The following is a 22,077-nucleotide window of genomic DNA, read 5'->3' as shown; positions in this document are numbered from 1 at the left end:
CACGTCGCCATCCACGCGCTTTGAGTCGGCACCCAAAAAACGGCCATTTCTCTTCTAGTTCAGAAAACAACTATTTTTTTTTTGTATGGGTTTTTTTGTGTGTTTTTTTTTTTTTTTTTGAATAGGCCTCTTCTAATACAAAAATACTCCAGCTCCGTCCACATACCGCTCTTCTCTTCTTCTTAATATATATTTATATATTTATATTGCAGATCTTTAAACAAAACGTTTTTGTGGTTTTTGTTTTTTTTTTTCTTTTTGTTTCTTTTTTTTGTTTTTCTGTGCAAATATTTTGTCTTTAAAGTTAAGTGAAGGAATCAAACGAAACCAGACCAGCATTCACACACAGCTCAACTACAACAGAAACCAAACGACAACAACAACAACAACAGAAAAAAAAAGGGCTACCCTTGTTTTCTTTTTCCTCTTTAAACGCCAAAGACAGCTCAACGAAGAAACGCTTCTGCAAGCTTTGTGGGCTTGTGCATTCAGACCAGACATCACAGGTAAATATTTATACATGGAGAGATGGGGAAGGGCGTTAGTTTTTCTTTCCTTTGCTCATCTTGTTCAGCTCCCAGTCCCTCTCCTTCTTCCTTTTCACCACAAGTGCAGACTGTTCCACTCCCTTGGCTTTGTTTTTTCTCCTTTTTTCTTTCCCCCCCACTCCCCCTTTATATTTTTAAAACGGGTGCCCTTTCTGTTTCTCCTTCTCTTTGTTCCACGCCGTTGTGCTCTCAAGGCCATTGATTTGTGAGGGATGGAGTCTGCTGCCCTCCAGCAGTGCGGGCACCCCGCTGTTGTTCTGCTGGTGCTGATAGAACGTGGCTCCGGGGTAGTGCCCGATCACCTCACTGTATGTGGGGGGCGGTCCCTCCATCCTGCCATTGCTCCCATAGCAGGTCGCGCTGATGCCAGAGTTACTGCTGGGGGGGCACGGCCCCCCATACACCGAGTTATCTATTAAGTCACTGTCGAAGATGGTTCTGTTGGGGGGTGCGCGCACCGACTCCCTGTTGAGCTCCATTTGCTGCTCGGGGTCGCGCAGCTGCAGCGTGCAGGGTCCCTGGTACGGGGGGGGCTCCTCGCCGTCCGACAGCGAGATGGTGGGGGGCAGGTCGATCTCGTGCTGCAGGTAGGGGTAGGTGGGCTGGAACCTGTTGAAGCGGTCCCGCTGCAGGAAGGACGGCACCGCCAGGCGCTCGCTGGGCCGCGGGGTGTAGATCTGCTGCTGGAGGGGAGAGAAAGAGACAAGAAGGGATGGCAGGATGTGAGGTGCTGCCCTGGGGTGTGGGGACCGGCGGCACGCAGAGCCCGGGTTGTCCTCACCTCGGCCATCCCGCTCCCTGACACAGTGCTTTCCGACGGCCACAGGCTGCCCTCCTGCATTGGGAAGGAGAAGAGAGGTCGGCGTCAGTACAGCCAGGCAGGGCCCCCCCTGAACCCACTTTCCCCCACCCTGGGAGGAATGGGAATGCTGCTTTTGGAACGCCTCTCCAAGCTGGGCTTCCCTCCCTTCCCATCCCATTTAGATCTGATAAATCAGAATGAACAAGGAGTAACAGCAGCAAACAGCTTTCTCCAGGCTGCAGGCCTCCTCCTACCAGCCATGCCCACCCCGTGGGTTCCTCTCCCGACCCCAGCAGTGTTTTTCAATAGGTGATTCATGAGCCATGGGTGATTCACAAGATATCAGCAAATGCTCCATGAAATAATGGCAAGATTGAGAAAAACAGAAAACCTCACACCCACATTCTGATGCAAGCAATCAAGAAAACCATGGGAAAATAAAGGCAGTTAAGTGAATACTGAAGTTTAATCTCAACTTGGCTATAAAAAAATACATCCCTAGCACCACAATGGTTCTACAGTATTTATTCCCCAGAGGGATCAATGGCCCCTGGTTACAAAGACCGAGGAGCTGAGGCTCTGTTCATCCGGGTACCAACCCCAGTGCTGCAGCCTGCACCTGGGAGCCCACAGCCCCTGCAAGGAATACGCACAGCCTCCCCAAATGGCCTTACAGCCCACCATCAAAACCAACAAACAAACACTCTTTCCATTGGTTGCTGATACTGTGAGCACACCATTCACTTCTACATTTCTGCCCCGGGACCCGAAGTATTTAAATATACATATTGCAACACTGCTCCAGGAGAGAGAGCTGGAGGAAAACAAGCCTGGAGGGCTCATAAATCCACCTCTGCTGGCTGGCACTTCCCAGCTGTGTGCAGGTGAAGCTTTGGGGCTGGCACAGTCAGACACCAGTGGGAAAAAAAACCTGCCAAGCTCCCCTTTGTATTTCCCTTTTAGGATGAAGTGTCCCAAAAGGTCACTCTCCACCTCATCCTGGGGATGCCCAGGGGTTTCAGCTGTCTGGCAGCAGCCTGCCCCTCGCCCAGCCCTTCAGAGCCATTCCAGCCCTACAGAGCACAGCCCAGAGCACCCTGCAGTGCTCACCTGCTGCCCCGAACACAGAGTAAGCCTCATGTTAACATTTTCCCCTTTTCTTCGTTTTCCCCAGCTCTGGGACACATTTCTCCCTGGGTATGCAGCCCCATCAAACCGTTTCTGGAATAACTGCACATCTACCTCAGAGTGATCCTGCTTGCAGCACAAGGAAAATGGTGACCTATACCAAAAGGAGATGTCCCAATATCTCCCCCTGCTCAGAGCCCCACTCCGGCTGCAGCCCGCAGTGCCAGCCCTGTGCTGGGCAAGGCAGCAGCATCACACTGCACAGCCCCAGGATGCACACAGCTGTTTACACAGGCACCGACTGTTTAGTCTGGGCTGCTCTAAGCGTACTCCTTGCCTGCAGGCACCGTCTGCATTCAAATTCCCCCAGCAGCACGAGCTGCAGGCAGCAGGGCAAAGCCAGGTCAAGCGGGTGCTCAGTGCCATGCTGGCCTCCTGCGCTCCAAAGAGCCCCTGTCTCATCTTCCTGAGTCAACAGCAGGATGAAAACCACCAGAAACCAACAGCCAGAGGTGGGCAAACCCACAGACACAGAGCGTGTCTGTTCTCAGCCCTGGTGCTGCTGATGAACCCCACCCGGGACCTGAACTCATCTCTGCAATGGCTGCGCCCCCAAGGCTTTATTTTCTCAGAATGGAAGTTGGGTCTGATGAGCAACTTGGCTGTGAAAGCCCCTTTAGGTATCCCAGGATTCACTTTGGAACCTCAAGACTTCGTTCTGATTTCATTTTACAGCTCCATCTTTGACTTCACAGAACCTCTTGCTTTAGTTATGTCAGAGCATTTCCACTGCCGAGCAGAGCGACACAGATTAAGTTTCTGAGCTGTATTTCCCATTCTGTCTTAGGGGAGGGCCTCTATGCTCCAAAGATGCAGGGACAGGGCCATTCTTTTTCAATAAGAATCCATGTATTTTCAGTCACATTTCTTCAAGAAAAAATAAAGGTACCTGCTACAAGGGGACAGTTTAAGAAGCAGAACAGATAGGACTGTGATGCACAAACAGGTGCAGCAAAGCAGGCACTCTTTGCTAGCATTAACCACATTAAAAAAAAAACCACCTTCAGGGAAATGAATTTCTCCTTCAGTTGTAATTTTTGAGCTGCAAGAACTAAAAAAGACGACTGCAGCACATCTTGCAGCACTCTGACCATGGGATGAACTACTTTAATATTTTAAAAGATGAAAAGCGTGTTTGTAGCTCCAGTGCCTGTCTGGTCACGACAGCAAAATGAAGTTTGAGATGTAAAAAGCCCAACACCAGTTCAATGCAAGTTTAATGGCTCACACAAGCCGGTTCTGAGCTGAGCGCAGCCGCTGCCGCACGATGCACAGTCAGACTGCAGCAGCTCTCCCCAGGAAGGTGCGCTGTGCTGAATCCCAGATGAGCTGCCTTGAAGGTCATTATCACAGCTGATGCTACTGTGAGATCTCCAGGGCTTCTTGTGCCTCCGGGGGAGCTCTGGGGACTTGCAGGAACTCATCACCTCACCTTGCTGTGTCAGGGCAGGGAAGGGGCAAGAGAAGAGGGAGACCAATAATTGCCCCAAATGGGGGTTGCAGAAAGGTGCAGAAGGTTCCGTGCCTTCATGGAGGTCTGGCTGCCATCTCTTTCCACATTAGCCTTCCTTCTTCTTCTTAAAGAAAATAAAAATAGCCAACCTGAAAAAGGCTTGTCCTGACATACAGTCTGCTGACACGATGCAGAGCACTTTGGTTGAGCTTGGGGCATTCGCAGCATTCCTTCCCAACAGGCATCTTCCTCCAGCAGGAGCAGCACGGTGCAGGGACAGCGGTGTGATGGGTATGGCAGGCTGTGCAGCCTTCAGCAGTGCTGTGCTTATTAAACCTGATGGCAGAGCTCTGCTCTCTTAAAATGAAATAAAAACCAGTACAGTACTTGATCGTTTTCCTGGTTCTGCTAGAAGGGAACGCAGCCCTGCAGAGGCCAGCACAAAGCAGCAGTGCCTGCTCAGCCTGCCCTGCACACCTGGAGATAAGAGCAGTGACCTCAGGAAAGCCCCACTGTTTAAAGAACTTTAAGATTTTTCAGGGTGAATGATGCAAAAATCCATCAGCACAAGGTATCCCTGCACAGGGTTATGTAGGCAGCAGTGAGCATGCTTACCCTCCACTGAATTGTTGTGTCTTTTCTCTGTAGGTTCCTGTAAATGAGCTGCTGCATCTCACGAACCCTTCAGCTCTGCATTGACCAGTACCTGCCATAGGCTGGAGAGGCTCTCCTTGAGCTGCGGGGGCAATTAACACATTTCTCCTTGGGCTTCTATGAACCACAGAGCCCGAGCTGTGCTGGGAATCTCCCAAGCATCCCCTTGGTCAGTTTCCTGCTCATGTGTCTGATGGGCACTTCCTGACACCTCCATCACAGCAATGGCAGCGCTGCTTCACCCCTGCCAAAAACTGGCTATCTTTCAGGATTCCCATCCTCTCGAAGGCAAGGAGCAGATTAATACACTCATATGGGACTCCCCAACTGGAGCTGCTACCAGACTCAATGGTTTGGTGCTGTAAATGTCCAGGTGTGTGCATCCCCAACATCTTGCAGTGCAAGGTGGTTTCAGCAACAAGGCACACCAACAACAGCCTCATGCAGTCACTTCATTAACAGAAAGTCCAAGCTACAAAGCTTTGAGCTGCCTGTATACTACACCATACAACACCCTGAAAAGCCAGAGGCATCCCTACAAGGTCCCCATGTCCAGGGGCAGACAAAGCCAAGACCCAGCCTGGTCATCTCTCCATGCAGCAGTGAGCCACGGGCAAACCCAACTGAGACAAACACCTTTGGCTCTCACATCTCCCAAATTTCACATCACTTGGCAAACAACGCAGTAAGACACAGATGGGAAGAGCAGCGTGTGACTTACTGATGACAGATTCTCATCTCTCCGCCTCCCTTGGCTGTGCCGGCTGATGAAGGATCGCGCAGAGAGTTTGTAGTGGTTCAGCAGGCAGGTGATCACCACCACCATCACCATCATCACCACCACGATGATGATTATCTGTACAAACTCCAACTCCGCTGCAAGAGAGAGAGAGAGAGAGAGACATATTGTGAGCCACCTGAAAAAGCAGCACTTAATGGAGTGTGAGAAGGAGGAATCTGGCCAAGCAGGCGGTGACATAGAACAGCTGCATCCTTCCCCCACAACACTCCCAGACACACACGTGGGCTCTGTGTGCTTCCAGCCCAGCTACTTGATAAAAAAACACATTAATTCATGTCTCTGGTGCCCCAGAGCAGCCTCTAGGAGGGACCTTTAGACACGACTCACAAAGCACAGATTTCCAAACTACAATCCGGGTAAAACTTGATCAAACTCCCCTTCCCCTCCTTGCATGGCCGCCACGCAGCAGGGCTGCAGCACCGCACTGCTGGCCCAGCTGACAGCGGGAGCTTGAGCAGCCTGAACTGGCACACAGGAGAGCTGCCAAAAAGCCTCCAAACAAACAGGAACAAGCAAACAGACTACCCACTTAACTCCAGAGACACTTGGCATAGGAAGAGAAAAAACAGTTCTGGGCATTTCCACTTTGCATGTCAGGAAGGACGGCTACAAAATGCACTTTTGGAAGGCTCTGCCTCACACTGCCAGGGACGCAGCCACCTGCACTTTATGCAGACACACACAAGGCACATGCCCGCACGCAGACTCAAGGTGCCCAAGGGCAGCATCACGCTGCTCGCGGTGCCTGCGATGCCATCTGCTGAGTCAGGCAGATTTGGTTCTTTTAGTGGAAAGTTTTCCCCTGGCAGGTGGCATTTAAGTGCCAGTAAAAGCAAATAAATGTCAAGAAAACAGCCCAGGTGGGAAGTGCTGCTGGTTCCCTTGGAGTTCATTCTGCAAGCAGCAGCTCTTTCTGCCGCCGGACAGGCACGATGCCCAGTGTCCCCAGATCCCAGAATGTTTAATCCACATCATCCACCACCTGCATGATGCAGAGTTACGCCCTAAAAGCAGGAGCCTGTCCTCACACGTGGTGCTAAGGAGCCGTGGGAGCTCAGGAACCCAAGGCTCTGACACTGGTGGAGCTGCTACCAACTGTGCCAGAGCAAAGCCACCATGGGTCCCTGGGTAGGAAGGGGCTGGTGGCAAGGCTGACGTGGGGGGATGGAGGAAGGGGCTCCCACTCTGTAGCTGCACTTATGACCATCCATCAGCAGGAGAAGCAGCTCTGGGAGCAACTGGGGAGAAGCTCTGCAGGCTGCCTGCAATCTGCCTGCTTCCAATCTGTCACCAAGGGCACAGCCCATGGGTTTGTGAACCCAGAGCCCCAGGGCGGACAGGAGCCCATGGGCAGGGAAATGCCTTCTTGCAGAGAGCACTGCTGAAAAGCAAAGACAAAAAGCGACAACACAGGGTTTTAGGAAGATGAGTCAATCCAGCCTCAGAACGAAACATGTGCTTTGGCCTCAGCAAGAGGATACAAGAAAAACTGAATGAGGCCAGTGATGGAAAGCTTCCTTTTTAGCCTAAAAAAAGAAAAAAGAAATGAAGAAAAACAAGTAGCGCTTCTGAAGAAAAGCAAGAGGAAGGCAGTTACAAATGAAAGTTCCCTTCCTAGAATGAGAAGCACACTGAGCAAACCCAACCCAGCTCCACTGCTCACAGCAGTGCGGTGATGCTCGCAGCATTTCGGCCATCAGGAAGAGCTGCCCCACCTGCACTGCAGAGCTGGGAGGATGCAGCTGGGAGCAGCCGGTGAGGAGGGGGTACCCGTGGAGGAGGAGTAGCTGTGCTGGGTGATGCACTGTGTGCTGCTCGCTTGTCAGACCCCAAACTGGGGGGCTGTGATGTGGAAGTGAGTCCAACCTTACGGCAATCACACTGGTGGTATAAATAGCAGAGGATTTTAATATCCCTTTGTGGGAGGGGGATGACAATTAAGCCGCAAATTAACATGCTGTAAACTGCCACAGCCGCAGCCACACACTTCTCCATTCTCCTTAGCACAGGGAAGCAAACGCCTCAACCACCACAGCACAGCACATCTGAGCTCATCCCACAGCACAGAGCAGGAGCTGAACGTACCCACGCTCAGCACCACGAGCAACACACCTGCCCTGCTGTCTCTCTTGTTGCTGAAATGAAGAGTTGCTCTTACTGACAAAACCCAGCAGGAACCCCCAACCCCAATGCTTCCACTGCCCAATGTGGCAATTAAATGCAATCCTAAAGAGCTCCGCACACAGCTGGTGGTTTTCAAGTTGCAAGAGACTCGCACCCACTCGAGGCATGGAAGCTGCTGCCAGCTCTCCCTCTGTTTTAACTGGTCTTCATGGGCTCCATGTTCAGAGAGGGGAAAAAACAAACCAAGGGGCAGCAAAGCTGGATATACCTGTGTAAATTTTATCCAAGCAGCTCAGCCAAACTAATGAAGAAAGACCATCAAACAAACCCCACCAAACTTTGAGTTAATATGCTATTACATAAGTGCAACTCAGCTGCTATGCTAATAACAAACCTTTGGGGAATGAAAAACAAGCCAAACTGCAGAGCACGTCATTTCTAATTCCACTGGTATTCTTAAAACACACACACAACAAAACAGGGAAAAAAATACTCAACGCATTTTGTGTTTGGCTTCCTAATCGTCGTCACTTTTCAATTAGAAGAGACCTCATTCCATTTCTCTCTGTAATTTTCCCCAAGGGAAGTGTTATAAATGCACGAGGCTTTACAAGATGGGCAAATGCAGCCTCCCACTGCAAAGTAAGGTCACACTAATTTAATTCTGCATCATTTTCACCCCAGAATCCATTTCACACTCGCAAGTTCAGACACTGCATTGAGGTGACACAACCTGCCTTCCTGTGCTCTCCATCCAACTCTGCAGACACTGAGCACACACACAACTGCTCTGCAACATCAGCATTGCTCTCCCCTCCATACAGTGTCACTGCTGAGGACAAACACCCCAAGCACAGCAGGCAGAGAGAGGAATAAAACAGACCCACGTTCTTTTTACCTTCGGTCAGGTGTAACACACCCTTGGGTCAAAACTGTTACCTGTGTGCCTCAGTGATGGCTCCTCTACATACTGGAGTTGTGTTTCATCTGAGAAGTGAAACTGCTCAGGAAGTAGCGGCTAAGCTGAACAGATGGATCTATATTAGCAGCAGTTCCTAAGTGAAACAAGCAACACTGCAGCAAACTCTGCTAAAAGTGCAGTTTTTCCAACCCAAAACAGAACAAACCCGAGAATCCCCAGCAGAACACTTTGCTTCTCCCATCCATTTCACTTCCTTTGGGTGTTTTTATCTTTCAAAATCCCTCACAGTGACACGCAGCAGACTGCTGGGCACTGCAGCAGGATGGGTCCGCTCATGGGCTGCAAGTGACCATCAGAAACATCCTCGCTCAGATGTGGAGGAAGAGCTGCTGCTGCTGCAAGCAGGCAGCCCCTGCCCAGCAAGGCCACAGGTGGGACAGGAACAGGGCTGGCAAATGTCACTGCTGCAAGTTCTTGTTACCTGGGAAGGATGGCATGTGCACCAGTGATTCTGGACGCTCTGCCCAAACCGGGCACAAGGAGAAAGGCTTTCACACCTCGCCTGCTGAAACATGGGCAGGTGTAGTGTGGTGGGCAAAGCACAGCTTCCCTACTCTCTCCTTGCTCTAGTAGCAAGGAGTGTGAAGGACTGTCTGCATTCACGTTAGAAGGAAAATGATGGAGTTAAGGTTCTGCTGGAGGAGCATGAACCCAGCATGGAGTAGAGAGCAACACAGCCAGGATGCAATCCCAGGGCATGAATGGGGAGCGGCACAGGACTGCCCAGGGCACTATGCCTGGCAGGGCTTGGACTGCCAAGGGACTCACCCTGTGCTGCTCCCCGAGGCAGAGTGGAGCTGAGGAGATGCTTTCTGCCACCACAGCCCTTGCTCCAGGCACTCAGCAGCACTTCCCCACTCCTTGCTGTGCACGGTGCAGGGCAGAGCACCAGCAGTTATTTATGGAGCCTGGCTGGGGCAGTGACTCAGCATCATGATTCAACAGATCCCCATCCAGCTCCCGTGGAGACAAAGCGGGGCACCACAGCAGGACAGCCCACAGCACCGGGATGAGCTCCAGCACTGACCCTGCAGCCAGGGGCAGTCGGGCCATGGCGGCTCTGGGACTCAGGCAATTCACAAGTGAACTGTAATGCTACATTGTACATCCCGACTTCCTCCAGCATCCCTGGGAACCCAAGCTCAGACCTCTCAGCACAGCCCCATTCACAGCCCAGGAAGGAAGGTCTCCATGCGCACACACATCAGACATGACAAAATCAACTGGGTGAATTAATAAAGAGTGTTTGCAGCTCTGCAGTAAGTGCTTCCATAACTCACTGCTTCTCCAGGTTTCCATTAACACCTCTGACACCACGGCACTGCCCTGGCAGCGTGACTCTCTCATCCCAGGTTTTGGAGATGTTCATCCATCCCCACCTTTGGGCACCTTTTGCTTGAGCAGGTTCCTTGCAGACATCAAGGTACATTAAAATAACAGTGCAGGCAGTTTTTGGTGGAGTACGGACAGGTGGCGGACTGAGGGCATGCTCTGGACCAACCTGTGGCTGAGGGTTAAAAATATTCAACCAAAGTGAGTCGAGCTGAAACATGATGGTTAAGCCAGATGCTCATCAAAGCATCTGTAAAAGGATGCGGGCTAAGCATCACAGCCAAACTGCAGACCTCATTTTTTCTATGCAAAGCATGTGAGTGTGAGATGAGCCATGTGAATACAGGCACACCTCGGAGCTTTGTTTTTCCTAGGGAACAGCCTCACAACCCTTCAGCAAGCAGCTGCAGGGTCTTGGTGTCTGCTGCATCCCACAGCACCAGGACCACATCTGTGCGCAGCCCCACGCCAGCACCCTGCTAACACACACTGCATGGAGAACACCCTGGTACAGCAGCATCACGGTACCCGGCATGAGCATCTCCATCCTGTCCTTCACAACCCCGCCTGGAGGGGGGACATGCCCACTGAGCAGAACATCGCATCTCAACTGCTCTCATTTCAGCAAGAACCAAAACAGCTCCAGGCAACAGCTGCAATCTGAGGGCTGCCAAGGAGGGTGCAGCACCAAGCGCTGCTTTACTGGAGCGATTTCACCCGCGGGATGCCAAGCTCCACTTGTGAGAGTCTGCTGTTCTCTCTCCCCAAGACCAAGGCACAGGAAGAAGAGATGAAAGAACAAAGAAGTTCAGATGGCAGATTGCTCAGCCTTTTGCCTGCTAGGTCATCTGAGGAACAATCAGACCAGGCAAAGTCATGACTGCAGTATTAGTGTTTATCTGTTACATTTATCTTCTAAATAATACCTCCACAAAACCACATACGAAGGGCCCATCAGATTGTCAACAATTGTATTTGTTTATAAGACAGCAGGGGAAGTACTATCTACCTTTAGATAGATACAGAGCGTGATACTGCCACTGCTGGCAAAGATCAGCAGCATCTTGAAGCTGCAGCTGCAATGTCGAGGCACAGCAGAGCAGGATCAGGCCCATGGCAAAGAGCTCGTGCTGGATTCAGTCCTGCCTCATGCATCATCAGCGCAGTTAGCAGCTAAATTACATTTCCAGACTCAGCCCGCTGGTTCTGATGCACAAAGCAGAAGTAACGCCACGTGAGGCAGCGCTGCCTGCAGCAGGACGGCTGGCAGCACCTCTGGCACCAGGGCTCACAAAAGGGGTGGATCTGAGGAAAACCACTGCTGCAGAATGGGCCACGGCGGCCCAAGGAGTCATTCGCATCATGCCAACCCCTGGAGCACAACTGCACCTTTAATACAGTTCCTTTTCATCATCTGTCACCCCAGGCAATCAAGCATCACATCCTCTGAGTCACTGACAAGCGATGGCCTCATCCTGCACCCCCACTCCCTTTTTTTGTTTGCTTTAAAGGAAACGGCCCCATTTCACGCTTACAGCTGTGCAGTCATCAGGCGGGTCAGCAGCTGCCTGGTCACAGCATCATTTGGACCTGAAGGGTGAGCGCAGCAGGCTGCGGGGCTGTGGCTGCAGCCATGGAGACCCATAGGGAGCAGTGAGCAGAGCCAAAGGGGAACCATCAGCACAGCCACACGCAGCTCTGACATGGGAACTGTAAGCATTACAGCAAGGATCAGCAGCTCCTTCAGCCAGGACACCCTCTGGGGTGGGGGCTCACCCACTGAGCATGTAGATGCCTCCAAAACCCTCCTCACTGCCCTGAACACCGGCATGCTGAGGAGGGGACAGGACTGAGAGCAGCAGGCCTTGATTCTATTCACACACAGCACAGACCGACCATCCCAAAAATGACCAAAAAGACACTCAATATCCAGACTGAACCAAGTGACCCTGGGAGACCAAAGTGGTTTCTTCAGGGATATTTCTTGGGGTAGTAAAAATAAACCCATGAATAAATAAGTACCTTTGGGGACACTGGTGATCAATATGCGGCTTGCTGCCATGGAGGTTTTCTTCCTCCCAACCAGCAGAAGCCCACGACAAAGGAAAGCACATCTCATTTATGAACTTAGCTATAAATACTTTTGCTAACTGCCATTTAGGAATTTCATTTCCTGCTTGAGCAAGTCCTGTTGAAAGAGGCAATTACCAAATTTGTTTCTAGTTATAGAAATAGATGTTTGTTGCTGCCCACATCTGTTTCGACAGACGAACCGCCAGTCGCGGATGCTCCGTGGAGAGCAAACATTGCACCCATGGAGGGCTCTGCCACCTCTGCACAGTGCGAGTGCCAATTAAAGGCGGTGTGTGGCAGGGGAGGCCTGGCCCTGGCATGGCAGGGCACACACCTGCAGCTCAGGGTGGGCTGTGAGCCCCCAGCTCCCACCTGCTGCCTCTGATCAGAGGGCAGGCAGCACCGCAGCCCCAAATCACACAACTGCAGGGGCTGGAAGGGACCTCTGGGGATCACTGAGCCCAGCCAATGTTCCCTGGGGTCAATCGTACAGGAAAGCATCCACAGCAAGAGACTCCACCACCCCCTGGCAGCTGTTCCAGCACTGCCAGCCCAATGCCAGCACACAGCTGACCGGGACCCTGCAGTGGCACAGAGCCGTGGCACCCACATGGCCAGGGGCAGACGGGTGTTGAAATGCAAATTAAGCAAGCTGGCCAGAGCCATGCATGGAAACCAGATTTGCTCAGCTGTCAGCAGGACACCTCTCCTTTCTGTACCTCTTTTTAGGTGCTGTTATCTTCCCCAGAGCTCAGCAGCTTTATGCTTGCACAAGGAGCCATGTTTAACAAGGGCAGCTACTTCCAAAGAACAAATACAACTTTATGTTACGTTCATGCATTGCACAAAAAATGCCAGACGTGGGCAAATGCTCACACATACACACTGCATTTGGTCACTGCCATACTCAATTTCAACTCTAAATCTGGTCTGACCACCACTAGACAGGAGGGAATGTATGTGTGCACTCCCATGCAGGTATGTGAAAAAAATAAATGTATTCCTGTACACATATGCAGGTCAAGGCAAATGGGGAAGGTAAAACCACCCCAAGTCTGGTAAAATTAAGAGGTAACAAATCTCAACCTTGATTGCAGCAACAGCCCTGGAAAGATTTTAAAGAACTCCTGCAGCAGATACACTGGAAGGGCCATATTCTGCTGTGTTGGTTTGCAACTCTTTAAGCAGACACAAAAAAGCATCTTTTCTGCTTGGTAAACCCAGCAGTGCGTGCTGAACAGGGCAGGTTCCCAAAGCCCGGGCTGGTGTTCCTCTCCTCCAGCCAGGCAGCAGAAGATGCCCCACCCCACCATCCCATCTCCCCCCATCCCATCCCATCCCACCCACCTGCACCCCTCCTTTGTCCCACTCCCAGACCTTTCCCATGCGGCGCAGCCACCAGAAGGCAGATTGATGACACGGGGCCACAGTGGAAAATTGACGGCTGCCCGGCAAGGTCAGCGCCCACAATGGGCTCCGGGGGAGGCCGTCGGGATGTGGCCATGGTGGTGAGGACCCCTCAGCTCCCCGTGCCCCACAGCCCTGGCTCTGTAAGGAGGGGACGTCCTGTTCTGCTTCAGTGGCCACCGCGGGCGACCGCCACCTGCCCATAGGGACAGGGATGGGGACAGCAGCTGCCCTCACGCTGGGGCGGAGGAAGACTTCGGAGGATGGGGAAGAAGAGCACAGAGGGGAGGATTATCCAACAACACAGCTTGTCCCCTTTTCATTGCATTTAACAATAAAGCAGTAGCTATAGCAACGGGGTTAATTAATGCGCCCTATTTGCATAACTAAAACTCTGACCCATTCAAACCTCGCTGATATTTTCATTCTTAAACCTGGCCCGCAAGGCTGTGCCCTTATCACGGGGAGCACCAACAAAACCATCTCCATATGCACCGATAAACCCACTGATATCTGCATACACCGCTGCTCCACCGCTCCTGCAACGCGACCTGCGGCAGGGCTGGGGGGGATGCGCTGCACATACCTTTATCCCTCCAAACAGCATTAACATCTGTGAATACACATCCTAAAAACAACAACAAAAATGGCAACTGAAGGGTCCTTCCAGAAATAAAACGGGGGAACAGCGGTTTTTTCAGGGATGGAGGGAGGAAGGCGCATTCCAGGACAGAGGGGTAAGGAGACAGGCGATGCAAAGGGCTCAGACTATCGTATAACCAGAGGGGGAAATGTCTTCTCACCACAAACATGCATCTGCATGATGTCTAGACAGTCATAAAAAGGGCAATTAGAGTACTGCAGGCTGCAGTAAGCTGATGTCTCCTCTCTCAGCCTAAACAGTTGAAACACACTGCGCTAACTTCGACAAAAAATATATAGGGGGAGAGAGAAAGACACGTTTGTGAGGAAAAACGTTTTGAAATTCAGTTTTAAATAAGCCGGTAAATGAATTCAACCTTGTCAAATCTTTGCCTTATAACGTATCAAATATTCCGCCTGCGTCCTGTCTAGACTGCGATAACAAAGGGCATTTAAAGCCCTGCAAGATGCGCTGACAGAGTGGCCATTTAAAGATGCAGTATTGCTTTCCCCATCTAAAGCGATTTGTCAGATGGAGTTGAAATGAAAACGATAAGCAATCAGCCCGGTTCGCAACCATTTAAACAGGAAAAAAATAACAAAACCAAAATAACCAAATGCCCACAGCCTGCAGATATAAATCCCACTCAAGTCGTCCCAATGTATCATCCCAGCAGGATTTGTCTGGCAGCTGCTTATTATTTTTATTCCTCTACTCTGAGCCGCCACCACCTCTGCCCATCACACACATCTCTACACCCCAAGTGGGTTAAGTTTTCAAACAACTTTGGTGTGTTAAGTGCAGTAAAGCGATGCTTTGTGGACAGACGTTCTGAAAACCGGGAGGGACAACAATGAAAAGGATTGTTTTTTGCCTTGTACTTGTAAGCTGGAGGGGGAGCTGCCTGACACAGCCAAGCACCAGTTGCCATCGCTGACCCACTCAGCCCAGCCACTCCTGTCCACAGCACAGCAGAACAAATCTCAGCAACCCATGTGCACACACCGTGTTTTTACTTCCTACCATACAAACAAGGGTACTATGGGAAAAGCAGAAGCAGATACAACCCTGCCTAATAGCGAAACACTCCTCCCTTCCTGAGCTTCATCAGCAGCTGGAGAACCCAGATCTCAACAAATAAATGCAAAGTAGGGCTCAGCAGACTGATGCTGCAGCCCCAGGCTCTGGCAGGGAACCTGAGGGCGGCCCCATGCAGGCAGTGCAGCACCGATCCAGGCTTTGCTGCAGGGCTGAGACAGAGCACGAGGAGGGCACACCGGGGCACAGCACCCCTATGGCACAGCCACCCCTATGGCACAGCAGCACGGCACAGCCCAGGGCAGGGAGGGCAGTGAGTTCAGCGCTGGGGTCACGGCAGCTCCTCGCCCTCCAGCATCCCACCAGCATCTCATCTGCACCTCCCTCTGCCTCCCCACCCTTGTTTCTTAATTATTATTTTAATAAGAGCGTTTCCAACTTCACTTGCTCATTCCGCAATAGCCCAAGGGCTACAACTGTTCATTAGGTGGAATTTCTGTTTTAATTGCACCGACACAGATGTGTAGGTTATCTGGAAGACATTACTAAAATGAGCAGTAAAGAATGGGGCTGGATGTTTCCCTCCTGTACGGAGAGATTCATTTAGCACATTCCCTACACAAAATGCACTGCTGGGCCCTTTGCGGTGCCATGTTGGACTAGATGATGTTGTAGGTCCTTTTCTAGCCTTGTGATTCTATAATTCATACATGCATACCCTCATGCCCTACAGCCAAGGACTGGCCTCCAGGAAGCCTTTTTCCAGTAGTAGAAGTCAGTCTGTTCTCACCATACATACATATATACACACATTTTATCATTATTATTTCTGACCCTCACCAGGATCTGAGAAGACCAAGCCCTGCAGGAGCAAAGAGGTGTCAATGCTCCTGAGCTGTGCCCAGCAGCCCCCACACCTCATTCTGTCCCCTCACTCCACTCTGCCTGCCCCCAGCACAGCACTGTGCCACCAGGCATGGCTGTGCCCCACACAAACCCCACTGCCCAGCAGTGCAGCAGCTGTCAGACCAGCTGTGGGCTGTGCAGGAGCTGCTCTGCAATTTGTGCTGGCAAGAGACAGTCACCCCTCAGCCCTGGGCTCACCGAGAAGTGGCTGCCCGTGTTAGTCCTATTTGAAACGTTTGTTTGCATTCCATTCTGTCACCCTTCACACATCACACTGTGCACAAACACGAGATGTGGGAGCACAGCAGACCCAGGAGCACGTCACTCCACCCAGAGCACTGCCTAATTAGGGTTTCGGCGCTCTGTAAGTATTTAATAGATTTTAATTCAACAATAAAAAGTATGAGCCTGCTGATTTTTGGCTACATCCTCTTGCCAGGAGCAAAAAGGAACAGCAACAACCTTGCCACCAGTTCTGCCAAGCACACCCCCCGTCCCATCCCTCCTGCCCCATGGGGCACCAGGTGCACCAGGTTGCAGCCACAGGGTGGGACAAACACACACCACGGACTCAGGTCCCACCTCTGAACACAGACAGAAGCCATACAGAGCATTCAACTTCAGCACAGCTCTGCTTTGATTCTGAGCTGGGGGAGTGCCAGCAGGGAAATCACAAATGCTTCCCATCAGGAAGGCTGAACTAAGGAATACAATCTTTCCTGTGCTGCGACGGGGACTTGCTTTGCTTTGTGTCTGCTGAAAACCTTTAATGTTCCACCATCCTACTATAACAAAACCCTGAGACTGAAGCATCACATGTGCTAAAAATTCAAGAGACAGAAGTGCACCAGTACCATCCGTTATTTCTAAGTGCTTTGCTCAGGCTCGACTTGGTTTTGTGTCTTGGTCCTAGATGCTTTTTGGCAGTTTGCTCTAGACTTCCTGGCAGGGGCTAAAAGGTTTTTATTTAGCTGGTGTCAGCTGAGCATCTGTGCCTGGGAGAAGTGGAGCGGGGGCGATCCCGACTGCCTTTCAGAAGCACATTTCCTTCTGGGTGCTGCCCAGGTGGTGTTAAATCCAAGCCCAGCCTGAACCCCAAGACACAAGGGGTGGATAAGGGATGCTCAGAGCATTATGCACAGATTGTGCAGGGCCGTGCACTGGGGATGGGGTTGCAGTGGTCACAGGGCATGTCCCAATAGGAGCCAGCAGCTCGGAGGATTCCATGCCTTTCACCTGAGCAGGCGGCCCCATGTATGGTAATACTTTGTGAGATGTCATACAAGCTCCCGCTAGAGAACTGCATGAAGAGAAAACAGGAGAGCTGCTAAAAGCTCCTCCATCCCTGCCAGAAGGAAAACGCCGTTACCAAGGATGGAAGAAGTACTTCAGCAGACAGAGGCTCAGAAGCGCCCAGTGCCGTGCCCTGAATGCAGCCCCGGATGGGTGACAGCCATCCCTGCAGCCTCAGCCTCTGCCCCACAGCCGGGCACCTCCTGACACCACGCGTGAATTATTCCTGGTACCACGCACGGGGAGATTGATGGATCCTACAGCGCGGCTTTATCAGCAGTTTGCAGCTATGGAAACAAACCAATTTAGACTAATGTAACAAAATACCCAAACTGACAACAATGAAATAAAGGGTGAAGCCTATGGGTGTTTTCACAGGGGAGCGTGGAAGCGAATGCGGCGTGACCCAACTCCTGGGAGCTGGGTGAGGTCCATGTGGCAGCTGGGACAGGCTGCCCCCAGCCTCCAACAGGTGATGCATTTTCCCCATGTCATATTTCTTGCACGGTGAATCCCCTTTTATGCAAACCCTCTACCCCACCCTCTTATTTTTAAGCGTGCAAGTGCTGCACCCCTTCCAAAATCAGCTCTCTGCTGGGGCACCAATGTACCCCACACTCCACTTGAGGCCAGCACCCATGGGAAGCCCAAATCACAGGGCAAGGCTATGGGTGCAAGCTGCACAACCATCAAGCAACAGCAAGGATCTCCTGCAAGAGTAACAGCACGAGAGCACAGCTCAGGGCAGTGTGACAACGGGTCTCCAACAGAAAACCCCATACACCAGCTGTCCCAGGAACCCATCGCTCCCCACCACACACAGCACCTGCACCACAACATTCCTCACACCATGCCCAAGTTTTGCAGCTTTTCTGCATAAGCAGAGGCCATTTTGCTGTACAACCAAATTGTGCCACCAGGCTCAAAAGAAAGCAACTGAAATAATTACTTTTTATTTCATGTTTGGTTATGACTTATACTAATAAATGCTTCATAAAAGCCCAGTGAATGATTTGTAGGCATTATAAGCATGTTAAAGATCCGTGTGCGGTTACAAGCAAAGGTCATAAGCCCTATTGACTTTGAGGGCTCTATAAAATTGATTAGTTGTTTATTAAAAGCATTTATTCATCACTTGTAAATACTTTATCCAGTTGGCTCTTCTCTAGCCATTTAGGATACCACACTTAAGCAAAGACTCCTTACTTGTGAGGTATTCTCATAAACTCAGATCTAAATTGAGGGAGAGGCCCACAGATGTTATGATGCCTTCTTAAAACAGCAAAGGCAGCTTTGCAAACAGCTGTAATCTCAGACAGACTCAGCAGGGCTTCCAGGGTCCCATTCTGTGTGTCCTGCAGGCTCCATTCTGTCCATCCTAAAGGTCTTGGGATCCCGTTTTGCCTGTCCTGAAGGTCTTGAGATCCCATTTTGTCATTCCCTTACACACTGAGCCTCCACAATTAGATACTGGCATCTCCTGAAACACAGCACGTCCCCAGTGTACCAGGGGAGGGATGACCAAATGACTTGGACTACGAGAAAAGCTGAATAAGCAGCACAGCATCCCACAGGGGACGCAGGAACACCTGCACACACAGCTCCCTTTATGAATTCCACAGGGACTGTCTGTCACTGATAAGGGTTAATCACTACTAATTAGTACCTGCCACAGTCTGATTCCAAGGCGTCCTGCTGGCCCATACAGCTGCCTTTAACCCCACACCACAGCCAAGGCTGCCAGAGCCGCAGCCACACCACAGCTTCCAGCACCGCACCAGTCCTCCATCGGGCTGGGAGAAGTCACTTTCCACACACCCAGGAGTGCTGAGATAAGCAACTTTTTCACCCTGATTAAGGGTCGGAGAGCGGCCGTAAATTACTGCAGCAGCTAACTAGCTCCAGCTCCGCAGGCTCAGTCAGCTCACTGATTTCAAGTCACACTGATTTAGAGGAACAACTCCAGATGTACGGCACATCGATCCTTCAGGCACAGGAGGCACCGAGGAGCTGCTGAGCTGACACGGGCACTGGGGGCAGCCCTGCTGGGTGGGTGCAGAGCAGCCAGTGTGACTTCGGGCAGTGCCTGGCCAAGGTGCACCCAGCAAAGGAACCAACAGGGGATGATTTACCTTGGGATCAGAACATCAGCCCCACTTCTTGCAGCCGATGTGCTGAAAGGCACTGAGCGTTAAACAGAAGCAAAAAGTACCAACCAGCAACATCTGGAACTTATCCTTCCCTGCCTCTGTAAGGGAAAAAAAAATCACACCCTATTCTTTTTGAGAAAGAAAACTGGTTATATAGAATTATAATGCTGCAAGGGGAGAAAAGCAGAGATTTTCTTTGAAACTCTGTTTAGACAATTAAAAAGGGATCATTTCAAAGAAGAAACAAATCGTATCTCAGCTTCTCCCACCCCGTTTCAGTGCCAGCTTTCCTACCATGTGTTGGCTGGGACAAACCGAGTTCTCATTCCTACAAGACCTTCCATAAGCTGGAGGGATAACCAGCCCCCAACCCCCCCATTCCTTCAGTTTGTGGCAGGAAGGTTGAGAGGAGCCTCACTTCCCGTGGAGAAACTACACCTGGGGACCAGTTGTCCCAGAGAGGAAGGGTCAGTTGTTACCCAAGAGAGCCGATGCTCCGTCTCTCCCAGCAGAAGAACGGAAAGGCTTTAAATATAGAAACAGGAAAGCCTATCTGGATTACTGTAAGGATGCAGGGTCAAAACACGACACCCTTCACTTCCTCAGGCCCCCGGTGACAGTCTGCCCTGAGCCCAGGGCCCACAGAGCAACCTCCCAGCCCACGGAAGTGCCTACAGCCATTGAATTACCAACGTAACCGCATCGAACAGGCTGCAAAACAACACGGCAGCTCTTGGCACACACACTGTCCGGCAGGAACAGCTGCAGGAGCTGCACGTTTCTCACCTGCTGGCAGTAACAGCCCCAATAAAGCCGCCCTGTGACCCAACCGTGCTGTGCCAGGCAGCTCAGTGCTGCAGGGTGAACCAGCGGGCACACACAGGTGAGGTGCAGCCCGTCCTCCACTGCCTTTCCAACAGCACAGAGCTGCAGGAGCTGATGGGGATGTCTGCATGGGAACAAGGCTGCTCCTAGCACCACTCCCATTCCTTGGGCTCCTCAGCCCTCCATGCCCCCATCTCCCCAGCAACATGGACAGATTACAGGACTTCACTGGGACGCTGAATTCAGAAGCCGTAAAATCACTGCGCAAAAAAATTACAACTATTTTTGTAGCAGCCAATTAAAGCTCGTATTTAGGTCCCCTTGCATAGCCCTGCATTACATAAAGCAATTTTTTCCACCCGAAATGTAGATTTTTAAAGGTCGTTCTGCTTAATTTAATAAAGCCTTAACTTGGGTCTGCAAATCTGTGGAAGCAGAAGCAAGGAGGACGCAGGGCTGCAAGAGGTGAAGCTATACCTCTAAAGCAGACAGCAGGAATTGGGGGGGATGAAAAGCATCTCCTGAGCCACAAACCCGCTGAGCCTGGAGAGCACTTATGGCCTGAAGTGCAGCAGAACCCCATGGCCGGGACAAAAGAGGAATTCCTGAACATCTGCACGGGGCTGTGAACCCACTTGAGGCACTGTGCTGCACAGCGGGATGCACTGCCAGCCTGAGCCCACCCTGCCACGCTCCATCATCCGGGAGGGACTCTTTCTGCACAGCGCTTCTGTCTTTATACATATAGGCAAATGTGTGTATATACACACACACACATACATATATGTATGTATGTATAGACACACACATATAAACGTACTTAAAGCTGCACTAACAAAAAGCACATAGTGAATTATTAAATGGAGGCTGCCCGTTATGTTTATGGTTCCTTACAGCTCAGGCCTGCATGGCAAGTCAATGGATGCTCAGTAATATTTATCAAGAAAACCCATGAAATGTGAGGATAAGAGCCACCAGCAGAGCAAATGGCACGTACCCCACAGAATGCCCCACACATGGGCAAGCACCGCAGACCCAGCCTCATGCTGAGCCCTTCCACATGGCAGCTCCCACTGCACAGGCTGAAGGAAAGAGCCCCAGAGTGAGATTTCTGTGTGTTATACCGAAAACTCAAGGCTCTAAATTGTGTCAAGGGCAGAAATACAGACAGGGCAGGAGCTGCTCCAGGACAGCAGTGAGACATCCTGCTGCAGGGACGCCCAGGACACCTGGGGACAGTGACAACACCGAGCCCAGCCCTGCGCCTGGTTATCACCAGCTATAACCCTAACAACCCCAGCACCACCCAGGGAGGATCTCCCAGCCCCATCTGCACAGAGCAGAGCAGAGCTCACCCCCAGCACGGTCAGAGGCAGACAGAGGTGGCAGCAGCTTTGGGATGCCTGGAATCGCTCATCCCAGCACTCTGCACTCAGACATCTTTCAGGAACTCACCCGGCTCCCTCCCCACCTGCCCTGCAGGTAAATCCAGCATGCTGCTTGTGCAACGTGTTGACTTAAAGCCAGGGCAGAGGCAGCGAGCTGTGCAGACAGCAGGAGAGGCTTTCAGCAGTCTGGGTCACTTCCCTCTGATGCACAACATGCGTCGGGCCAGGCCAGGCTCCCTCAGTGAGTGTGCAGCAGGACAGTCATGGCCTTCAAGGTTTCGGCCAAAGGACAACAAGGACATGTTGCCAAATGTGCACTTCTGGCCCGGCTGCTTTCTGTGGCTATAAACACCAACTGCCTCCTGCTCACACCCAGCTCACACCTGAGTGCCTTCCCCAGCTCCATACCAACAAGGCAAGCAAACTAGCAACACACCAAAACCCGAACGGTGTGATTCTGAAGCCAGAA

General features: G+C 51.4%; 1 protein-coding gene across 2 annotated transcripts in view; it reads right to left on the bottom strand.

The window, feature by feature from the left end:
• The window catches only part of PMEPA1 (prostate transmembrane protein, androgen induced 1), a 29,351-nt gene continuing 7,274 nt past the window's right edge, over window positions 1-22,077 (bottom strand). Inside the window, exons 2-4 of one of the 2 annotated variants that reach the window (XM_015882069.2) lie at window positions 5,367-5,521; window positions 1,330-1,383; window positions 1-1,231 (exon numbers count right to left, since the gene is read on the bottom strand). In XM_015882069.2, the coding sequence (XP_015737555.1) occupies window positions 683-1,231; window positions 1,330-1,383; window positions 5,367-5,521 (758 nt within the window). In that variant the 3' untranslated portion in view covers window positions 1-682. The remainder of the gene's footprint in view (window positions 1,232-1,329; window positions 1,384-5,366; window positions 5,522-22,077) is intronic. The other variant, XM_015882070.2, reaches the window with a different exon arrangement.

The sequence above is a fragment of the Coturnix japonica genome, chromosome 20 (assembly GCF_001577835.2).
Source record: "Coturnix japonica isolate 7356 chromosome 20, Coturnix japonica 2.1, whole genome shotgun sequence".
Classification (NCBI taxonomy): domain Eukaryota; kingdom Metazoa; phylum Chordata; class Aves; order Galliformes; family Phasianidae; genus Coturnix; species Coturnix japonica.
Note: the sequence above shows the minus strand (reverse complement) of the source record. Positions and strands in the feature narration are given on the sequence as shown.